This window comes from Papaver somniferum, chromosome 6 (genome assembly GCF_003573695.1).
Source record: "Papaver somniferum cultivar HN1 chromosome 6, ASM357369v1, whole genome shotgun sequence".
NCBI lineage: Eukaryota > Viridiplantae > Streptophyta > Magnoliopsida > Ranunculales > Papaveraceae > Papaver > Papaver somniferum.
In genome coordinates, this window is record NC_039363.1 from 125,979,204 (window position 1) to 125,990,959 (window position 11,756).

General features: G+C 36.8%; 1 protein-coding gene across 1 annotated transcript; it reads right to left on the bottom strand.

The window, feature by feature from the left end:
- Positions 1–5,017: 5,017 nt before the first annotated feature.
- LOC113291461 lies at positions 5,018–5,476 on the bottom strand. The gene has a single exon (XM_026540993.1). It carries the CDS (start codon positions 5,474–5,476, stop codon positions 5,018–5,020), a length of 459 nt encoding a protein of 152 aa, XP_026396778.1.
- Positions 5,477–11,756: the final 6,280 nt, after the last annotated feature.

The window sequence follows — 11,756 nt, forward strand, 5'->3', positions numbered from 1 at the left end:
AGAGTGATGATGGCGATGATACAGCTTTTCTACAAGCTTTTCCATTCTCACTAGTGGACCAAGCAGAATCATGGTTATATTATCTTCCTTCTGGAAATATTACTATATGGACCGGAATGAAAAAGCTATTTTTAGAGAAGTATTTCCCTGCTTCTAAAGCTGCAGTTATTCGTAAGGAAATCAGTGGAATTGTGCAGATTGCTGGAGAATCTTTGTACGAATACTGGGAAAGGTACGAGAGATTATTGGCGAGCTGTCCAAACCATCAAATACCACCACAACTCATTATCACATACTTTTATGAGGGTTTACTACCACATGAGAGACACTTGATTGATGCAGCTAGTAGTGGTGCATTGGCTAATAAAACTATTGAGGAAGCTACTAGTTTGATTGAGAGTATGGCTGCAAACACTTAACTATTTTACACTCGATATTCAACAGTTAAAAGAGTTAGTGAGATAGGAGATTCTTCACACATGGAGCAATGGATGAGTAATATGGAAAAAATGGTCCAACGAATAGCATCTGCAGTTGTTCCTTCATATGAAGAGGATGCCGAGGTAAATGCTATATTTCCTAATCAGAGGCCAAGGTATGATCCCTACTCTAATACTTATAATCCAGGTTGGAAAGACCACCCAAATTTTAGTTATGATAACAAACAAGCTGCAACTCCTAATCCATATGCGAGGCAAAATGGATTTCAACAACAACCTAAGAATGAGGAATCCAAGTTTGAAGCACTCATATCCATAATCAAACAGGGTCAGCTAGAAACCAATCAATTCATACAGAAAGCCGAACAGAATCAGTCGAAAACTAATAACGTTATTAGAGATTTGAAGACTCAAATGGGGAAATTGGCTACTGATATGAATCTCATGAAGGCGCAAGCTTCAAAAAAGTTACCATCACAACTGTTTGTGAACCCAAGAGAGCACGTTAATGCAGTATCTCTAAGAAGTGGGAGACAAACTGAAGAGCCACATCAACAAAAAGAGGTTAGTGACGACATCGAAAAGGAAGTAGAAGCGGAAATCGTACCTAAGGAAAAGCCAACCTCAACCGGACAACCTAAGGACACGGTTCCCACTTTTACCATACCACCTCCTTTCCCTAGTCGTTTTGCCAAATACAAGAAAGAAGCTCAAGACAAAGAGATCGTGGATATTTTCAGCAAGATACACATCAACATTCCATTTATTAAGGCCACCAGAACCGTCCCTAGGTACGCCAAGGTTTTGAAGGATTTGTGTACAAGGAAGGAGACGTTGATTGCTAATGAGATCACTCAAGTAGGCGAAAGTGCTACAACTATGTTACTTAAGAAGATGCCTACAAAGTGTGAAGATCCTGGTGGTTTCACGGTACCCGTTACTATTGGTAACCGACGATTCGAACGTCTTTTGCTTGATTTGGGAGCTTCTATAAGTGTTATGTCAGCCGATGTTTATGATTCTTTGAATCTTGGACCTTTGAAAGAAGCAAATATTACTATTCAATTGGCTAACAAATCCAATATATATCCTAAGGGAGTCGCGGAGGACGTGTTAGTTCAAGTGAATCAGTTAATCTTTCCGGTTGATTTCTACATTGTGGATATGCACAATGGAGATAATTGTTCATCTACTTCGTTACTTCTTGGGAGACCGTTCATGAAGATTGCAAACAAGAAAATTGATGTTGATAGTGGTGCAACCATGCACTATCCTAGTATTGTTCATTCATCTTTCTCCATTGATGTTATTTGTTCGTTAGCACAACAAATGTTTGATTTGAACAGTGAATATGAACTTGGAGTTTTCCTACGGAATAACATTGATTTGGATGTTCATGGACATCCCGAACATGGACGTTGAGATATCCAAAGAACTGGTGGAGATGTGTGGTGCCTTAACAGCGCTACAAGAAGCAAAAACGGGTAATATTTCTTACATTTCGTTAACCATAACTAATGAGGTTCCTTTACCTTCTATTGTGCAGGCACTGAAACTAGAATTGAAGCCGCTTCCAGACCACTTAAAGTACGCGTACTTGGGTGATAAAGAAGAACTTTCGGTGATTATTGCAAAGAACCTCACCCATTACAAGAAGAACGTCTACTTAGGGTTCTGAAAGAGCACAAAACGGCTATTGGTTGGACAATTGTTGATATCAAAGGCATTAGTCCATCCATGTGCATGCATAGAATCCTAATGGAAGATGATTTTAAGCTTGTACGTGATGCTCAGCGTAGGCGTAACCCCCCAATGATGGAGGTCGTGAAGAAAAAGATCCTCAAATTACTAAGTGTGGGGGTGATTTACCCAATTTCTGACAGCAAATGGGTTAGCACGGTACAGGTGGTACCTAAGAAAGCAGGTGTCACTGTTGTTAGAAATCAAGATGATGAACTTTTTCCTACAATAGTTAAAACAGGATGGAGAGTATGCATAGACTACAGAAAGCTTAATGCCGCAACCCGAAAGGATCATTTTCCTTTGCCTTTCATTGATCAGATGTTAGACAGGTTAGAGGGACACTCACATTATTGCTTTTTGTACGGGTATTCGGGGTACAATCAGATTTTTATTGCATAGGAGGATCAAGAGAAGACTACTTTCACTTGTCCTTTTGGTACGTTTGCCTATAGAAGGATGTCATTTGGTCTTTGCAATGCGCCTGCCACTTTTTCAGAGATGTATGGTCAGTATATTTCTGACTATGTGGAGCGCATAATTGAGGTATTTATGGATGATTTTAGTGTTTATGGTGATTCATTTGATATTTGTTTACAAAATCTTGAACTTGTGCTTAAAAGATGCATAGACACTAATCTTGTTTTAAATTGGGAGAAATGCCACTTTATGGTAAATCATGGTATAGTGCTCGGTCACATTGTGTCCTCTCGAGGGCTTGAAGTTGACAAAGAAAAGATATATTTGATAAGAAACTTATAATATCCCACTTCAGTGAGGGAGATTCGTTCTTTTCTTGGTCATGCAGGTTTTTACAGGCAGTTTATCAAAGATTTCTCCAAAATCTCAATGCCGATGTGCAAATTATTAGAGGTTATTTTTGACTTCAAAAAGGAGTGCAAGGATGCCTTTGATAAATTGAAAGAGTTGTTGACAACTGCGCCAATTATCAAGTCACCGGATTGGAGTATACCATTTGAATTAATGTGTGATGCGAGTGACTATGCAGTTGGAGCCGTTTTGGGTCAAAGAGTAGACAAGATGTCTCATGTGATTTATTATGAATCTAGGACCCTAAATGATGCACAAATCAATTATTCTACTACCGAGAAAGAATTTTTAGCTATAGTGTTTTCACTAGAAAAATTTAGATCCTATTTGGTGGGTTCAAAAGTGGTTGTATATTCTGATCATGCAGCCCTTAGGTACCTACTAAAGAAGAAAGAAGCTAGGCCAAGACTTATACGGTGGATTCTACTATTGCAAGAATTTGATTATGAAATAAAGGCTAAAAGAGGTATTAAAAATACTGTTGCTGATCACCTTAGTAGACTTGTTGTTTCCGAAGAAGAACTTCCCTTACAAGATCGTTTTCCAGACGAACAACTTTTCTCAACTGAAGATTCAACACCTTGGTAAGCGGATATAGTGAACTACTTGGTGACAAGACAAGTACCTAGTACAATTTCTAATTTTCAAAAACCTAAGCTTAAGAAAATATCCAAGCAGTATGTGTGGGATGAGCCATACCTGTGGAAATACGGTTCTGATCAAATCATCCGCAGGTGCGTACCTAATTCTGACTTTCAATCTATTCTTAATTTTTGTCATACTTATGCATGTGGTGGTCACTTTGGTTCTAAACGTACCGCTTTCAAAGTACTTGAAAGTGGCTTTTATTGGCCTACCCTATTCGAGGATGCATATATTTTTTGCAAATGTTGTGATAGATATCAAAGAACGGGCAATCCAGGTGCTCGAAATCGAGTGTCACTCACACCAATTCTTGCTGTTGAAGTATATGATGTGTGGGGAATTGATTTTATGGGTCCTTTTGTCAATTCTAATGGAAAATTTTATATACTTCTTGCTGTGGATTATGTTTCTAAATGGGTGGAAGCTAAAGCCACCCCTACTAATGATTCTCAAGTTGTTTGTGAGTTTGTGAAGGAATATATTTTTTCTAGACATGGTACAGCAAGAGTGGTTATCAGTGACGGAGGCTCACATTTTCAGAAATCCTTCCATGCTTTACTCAAGAAGTATAACATAACACACAAGGTTGGTACACCGTATCACCCACAAACTAGTGGGCTAGCCGAGATCTCGAACCGTGAGATTAAATCCATTCTTGAGAAAACCGTGAAAACTACACGGAAAGATTGGATTTATACGCTTAATGATGCACTTTGGGCATATAGAACGACGTACAAAACACTGATTGGTATGTCTCCATATCTGTTGGTTTATGGCAAAGCTTGTCATCTTCCGGTTGAAATTGAACAGAAGGCTTATTGGGCGATAAATATTTGCAACATGGATTATGACAATGCAGGGAAAAAAAGGAAGTTACAACTCAATGAGCTAGAGGAGATACGTAATGATGCTTACGAGAGTTCTCGTATTTACAAGGAAAAGATGAAACTTTTCCATGACAAGATGATTTCTCGAAAGAATTTTGTTGTGGGGCAAAAAGTTTTTTTATTTTATTCTCGTCTTAAACTTTTCCTGGTAAGCTAAGGTATAGATGGATTGGATTGTATGTTGTTACTAATGTTTATTCTCATGGCACAGTTGAAATTTCTAGTCTTAGAGATTGAACAAATTTAAAGGTGAACGGACATAGATTGAAGCCATATTATGAAAGCATTGCTTATGTGGATATGGATGTGCAAGAATTTCATGATTATCTCCCTCTGGAGGAGTAATTGACGAAATGCCAAGTCGGGCTGATGACATTAATTTTTTTACTCGGTCAAATAAAATTAAAAAAGCGAAAAATTGTACAGGGACTAGGCCTTCCTAATGACTAGCCGTGAGGCCACTCACTGGAAAACCTATTTGAAGCGATAATAAACCCTTCCAGGCCATTCCACAGATGGAATAAAACCTAGCCTACCCTCATAAAACTCAAAAATATCCTCAACCAGCAAACAAGCTTGCTTGGCCGAGGCATCAGCTGAGAAATTAACCTCCCTATAGCTATGAATATAACGAACATTGTTGTAGTAAGACTTCGCAATTTTCCATTTCTGTACCAGCTGCCAAGGCAGCTCACCCTTTTGAAAAGCTTTTCTGGAACTCTTCGAATCATAACGAATGCAAATACTCCGCATATTACATCTCTTAGCCACAATCGCACCATAAATAATCGCACATACTTCCGCATAGAAATTGGTTTGCCAACCAAGGCCAACACAAAGAACACCAAGCACCTCCGAACTTGCATCACGGAAAACAACACCTGAACCAGCTTGGCCTGGGTTTCCGAAAGATGCACCATCACAACAGATCATAATTTCATCTTAATTAGGAGGAGTCCAACTAATCTCAATTAGGGTAGACATTTTGCATGATCTATGCCGCACCTTGAAATAATTCAAAATGCATAACTCCTCTAAAGTATTATACATATGGCCCTTAATTCTAAGTGAATTATCACGAATTACCTGATAAACTCTCCCTTTAAAACCAAGCCATTGAACTGCCATATTATCAAAATAAAACTTATTGCGTAACTTCCATAACTCTGTGACAATTGCAAGATTTGAAACTAACCACATGTCCTTTATCATTCTGCTTCGACCCTTAGCAGCCTTATACGAGTCCACCAGGTCTTCACTTGGTTGCAGCTTGAAAATTCCAGCCACCCAAGCCCAAATCCTCCTAGCAACTCTGCAATGCCAAGTGATGTGGTTAAGAGTTTCGCAACTTTTCCAGCATAAGAGGCACATAGTAGGCATGCTCCTACATGTCTATTTAATAATATTGTCTTCACTAGCACAACATTGCTTGGCCCAAATCTTCCAGTATTTCACACTCAAGGTAGGGTGCACAACCTGTCTAGTAAACAGATTTGCACAAGGCACAACTTCTTAGTTTTCTTAAACGGGATACTATCCCTTTTGTTTTTAGTTTTTTTAGTTTTGTGTGTCATATCTTGCATTCACATCTTAGATTTTACAAGTCCTATATCTATAATGAAAGTTTTGACGAATTCTCGTCACTGCGCACTTGTTACGAAAATAGCTCTTGAGACTTCATACGGAGTCCGATTTGAGTGGTTCACCTAAACTTTTAAAGAGGACAGGTTCACCTTTCTTTTAAAAAAAGAAAATCTTAATTTGGAGCGATAGGCCTGGACATTTGAGTTTCGGAATTTTTCTATAACTTTTTCAGATTGCATGACAGTCAGTCCGGTGGCCATAAAAGTCAGACCATTTATTGAAACACTGTGCCATTTTGAAACCTTATAGAAAAGACGTAGGAAAACAACTTTCGTTTAGGATGTTTTTCTTAGTTCCCTACCTATTAGTAAAGTTTTCGATGTTTTCAGGGTTGTTATGTCATAAATCAGAATTTTTGGTTTTGAACATTAAGGACAATGTTGAGGTTAAGTGTGGGGGAGCATTTAGTATCATATTATTTGCATATACACATAAATAAATAACACTCTTTGATTTCTTGCATTCTTGATGAATTCATATTTTGGAGTTACTTATGAGCTATTTAGAATGACACTCTAAACCTTTTCAGGTTGAAACAGTTCTTACGGCTATAGATTGAGTTCCACTTTATTGTTCTAAAATTTTCAAATATATATGTTCAATATTGAATGTGAAACTAAGATATGGTAGTCGTTTGAAAGATTCATCCTCGCAATTAATCATTACTGAATCACTTTCTTTTTATTTTTGCAGCTATATATTTCTCTAAAGTGATTTGGTGGGATCCTGATACTGCCGTGGATGTTGTAGCAAGGTAATCATTAGTTGAGTTTATAAAATCTCCATAATACAATTGTATTACACTCATAAAAAGTGAGACGGAAAAAAAAAAAAAAACATATATAAGACTCCTCTTCATTTATCGACACTTGGATGGCAATACGTGTGAAACGTTGTCCCTGTCTCCGTCGCCTAAGCAAGTGTGGAACGCAAGATCCAAGGAAACTATCACGTATTTGCTGAAAAGGAACATGCTCTTAGAATATCTAATCATATAGTCGATAAAAATAAAAACCATATCATCATTATATAGCAAGTCAAAAAGACTATTTATGAGGTTCTTGACGCTTAGATAGCAGTATGTGTGAAACATTGTCCCTGTCTCCGTCGCCTAAGAAAGCATGGAGTGCAGGATCCAAGGCAACTATCACATACTTGCTGAAAAGAAACATGCGCTTAGAGTATCTAATCGTGTGGTCAAGTTAAATGGGTACTTCTCTCAACTATTGCGCTATAAAAAAATATCCTTTGACGACATTCACACAAGTATTGTGGGTAACATCTTTCACTTAAGTCAACATTTGCACACTTCACTTTTCTATTTCCATTATCTTATCTATCCTTGTGATTTCAGTATGCGAGTGTTCTGACAAACGTTGCAAGTACAATGACTATCTTAGTAAAGTTTTGCAATCAGGTTGAATGACATACGTAAGCAATTTCTTATGTGTGATGATTGGAATGTATGTGGGATGTTTGCATCTAAAGAACATATGCAAGCTAATTATTTGGATTTTTACTCTGTGTCTATCCTTAGTGGTTCTTCCAAGGCGATAAATTGGAGTAGGTTTTGTGGGTATACCTCTTGTAAGCCCTCACAAGATTATAACTCGTCCACTAGGGACACCTAGGGGTTTAAAGGCCTATTATTCATGCTAAGAGTAATTGTATAGTCACGAGATAGAGTTGTTGTATTTAGGATTAGTTTTATTTAGTTTTCTCGAGGACTAGCAAAATCTAAGTGTGGGGGAATTTGATAAGTGCATAATTCCTATGATTTTAGTGTCCATTCCATACTTGTTTTAGCTATTATTCTTGCATATTTTCGTATTATTACTTTGGTTTTCTCTTATTTGTCTCAATTAGGTGAATCATCCAAAAAGGAGCTACAAAGTGCTGAAAATATCTATGAAGAGAAGTATTCCAAGCATCCAAGTTCCCAAGCCCAAGAGAAGTGGAAGAAGTGCGACGAAAAGGAGCAAAACACACATAATCAAGAGAAGGGCCAAAGACCGATCTTAACTCATTCAAATTAATGATTTATAGTCATAATCTTTAATAGAATTTAAATATAAAAATAATTCAAAAAGAATGAGGTCATTCCGAGTTCGGATGAAGAAGTTGTGGCCAAAACAATCTCTTATTGAATACCAAAGACAGTGAAGTACGCGAACTAGGTTCGCATACATAATTCCGAAAATTTCTGATGGATTTTGAAGTTCGCGGACTGGGTTCGCGCACTTAGCAAATAGGAAACGTGTATTCACTCCTTGGAAGACCTAAGGGCACATTTGGATTCGCTATTTCGGGTCGGGTTCTTGACAAAACTAAATATGTGAAGGCCAAGCAATGTAAACCTATAAAAAGGTATTAGGTTATGTGAAATAGAATCACATCATCAAGAAGTCACGAAATTGTTAGGGTTTGGAGAGAAGAAACATCATACGGAGCGATTATCAATCGTAACGTTATCTCTTTACTTTTCTCATATATATATATATCATGGATGTTTCTACATCCATGAGTAGATAAACACCTATTGATTGAGGATGAATTCTAAGTTGTAAACAAGATTTGAGTTATTATATTAATCTACTTTGAAGTTCTTCATATGATTATCGTCTGCCTATACTGTTATGAAAATTGATGATTGATTGATAGATTGTTTAGGTGGTAAACTAAATTGATTTGTTGATTCAGTCTGTTGCTAGTATTGAGTTAGGAGATAGGTAATCGTCGAATAACTTGTACACAAATAGAGAACACAAAACCTTGCAGAGAGATTATGTGGAGCGATTGTGTGTATAAACAACATACCTTGATCTAAGAGTCTAACTAGTAGGATCAATCTATAAATTCACTAAAGATAAAGCATTCGATTGGATTACACCTTGAGTGATATACTACTTGGTGGTTCATTGAATAGAATCTGGTAGGCGAGAACTTATGTATCCAGTGATATAAGGAATTTAAAGGATAACACTGATCTAGCTGTTATTCCACGGTTGGTGATAATATATGATTAACGACGAGTAGGAAACTATAATAATTTATTGACGGTTTATTAACGAAGAAGGATTCCTCGATCATATCTCTCTCCATTGATTACAATACAACTTTTTTTTTCTTTGATTATTTACTTTGTTCACAATCTAAAAACAAAACCCCCCTTTGTGACACTTTGACAACTAAAACTCATTGCTCTTCGTGGGAACGATCCTTACTTCCATTATATTACCAGTTAATTGTCTGGAAATAAGATTATTAATTTTATTGCACTTACGACATGCATCAGTTACAGATGCCAAGAGAAAGTTTTCCAAAGAAATTTCCTATAGGGCAATTTTTAAGGATCAAACAAACACAAACTTATTAGGTTTATAGTGTTTGCCTGCTCTGATACCAACTGAAAATGCGGGGGTCTAACAACCATACCCAACAATTCGTTTGGCAATATGAGAGGACTTACTCCAATACAATTTCTAGAGAATCAACTAGACAGTCAGACTCAATCTAGAATAAAGTATATCAAAGAGTTTAATATCTCTAACTCTTAATTCAATCCGCAATCAGCAAATAGAAATCTGCGAGCCCGATTGAATAATAGGAGTAACTTGAACGGTACCAAAGACCAATGTTCAAGTGTCAATCAATGTAAATCAACAACCCAAGGTTGTATATTCTAATTGATTGATCTTAACGCACAACCAGTGATATTTCAATTATATAACAAAATATAATGCAGAAAAGAAATAACACAGACACTTGAATTTTGTTAACGAGGAAACCGCAAATGCATAAAAACCTTGGGACCTAGTCCAGATTGAACTCCACATTGTATTAATCCGCTACAGACACTAGCCTACTACCAATTAACTTCGGACTGGACTGTAGTTGAACCCTAATCAATCTCACACTGATTCAAGGTACAGTTGTGCTCCTTATGTCTCTGATCCCAGCAGGATATTACGCACTTGATTCCTTAGATGATCTCACCCACAACTAAGAGTTTATACGACCCAAAGTCGAAGACTTGATAGACAAATATGTCTCACGCAGAAAAATCTATAGGATTGAATAAATCTGTCTCCCACAGAAGTACCCAAGAGTTTTTGTTCCGTCTTTTGATAAATCAAGGTTAACATGAACCAATTGATAAACCGGACTTATATTCCCGAAGAACAGCCTATTATTATCAATCACCTCACAATAAACTTAATCGACTAGCGAAACAAGTTATTGTGGAATCACAAACGATGAGACGAAGTCTGTTTGTGATTACTTTTCTATCTTTCCTATCGTAGATATAAAATCTCGAGCTAATTATTTCAATTGCACTCAACACGATAGAAACAACAAGATCAGATCATGCAACTACAAAGATAATAGTTGGGTCTGTCTTCACAATCCCAATGAAGTGTTCAAGTTGTTAACCTACAGGGTCTCGAGAAGAAACCTAAGGTTAAAGAAGAATCGACTCTAGTTATGCAACTAGTAACACACAAGAAGTGTGGGGATTAGTTTTCCAAGTTGCTAGAGTTCACCTTTTTATAGTTTTCAAATCAGGGTTTGCAATCCAAGTTACCTTGGTAACAAAGCATTCAATAATCACCATTAGATGAAAAACCTGATTCAACCAAGCTAATATCTTTCAACTGTTAGATCGAACTTAGCTTGTTACACACAAATGAAATGTACCCTCATTTAGGTTTATCTAACCGTACCTAAACGTGCACACCAAGTTGGTTCACAAATAGTTAACCGAGGTTAGCCATATGATTACTCTCATATCAACCTTATTCGTCTTAACCATAACTAGTTCAAATGACTCAAATGAAACTAGTTAAAGATTTGTTCAATTTTTTAGAAAACACAATTGAAACCAAATCGGTTTGACTCACTTGAATCAATCATGGACATTATATCCACGGTTTGCAAAGATTGCATTCCTTATGATTTAAATGTTTTAAGTCCATGAACTGACCGATTTAACAAAGTAACCAGCTTAAGTATGCGTACGGGTATGCGTACTTAAGCAACCGTATTTTGAGTTTATAAAGTTTCCAAACTCAACGGAATTTTTTGAAATGTGACTAGTTTAGGAGTTTGTAATTCCTAAACTCAGCAGACATTTTCGGTTCGAAAACTTCCGCCAGTATGCATACGGGTACGCATAATTATCTTGTCTCCTTCACCAATTTCGTATACACACATATGCATACTCTTGGCTTCTGGTTTATGGATTTATACACTAATGTGCGAACCCACTATATATGCTTATATCCAAAGATGGTTACATCATCAACTCTTTATTTTAATCATTTAAACGTTCTTTTATAATGACAATAGCCGTTTTCACACACTATTAGCATCGAAGCAATTTTCAAGATATTGAAATAATCATTATCGAGCCTACATCAAATGATTGTATCACACAAACCATGTAAGATGTTACTCGGAAATTTTCTCATGATATAAGATGAACTTGGTCGAAGCGAAAGCTTACCAACACATTTTCGAGAAATATGTAAGCAAAATATACTCATCTCGAAATCTCAGATGTGTATAG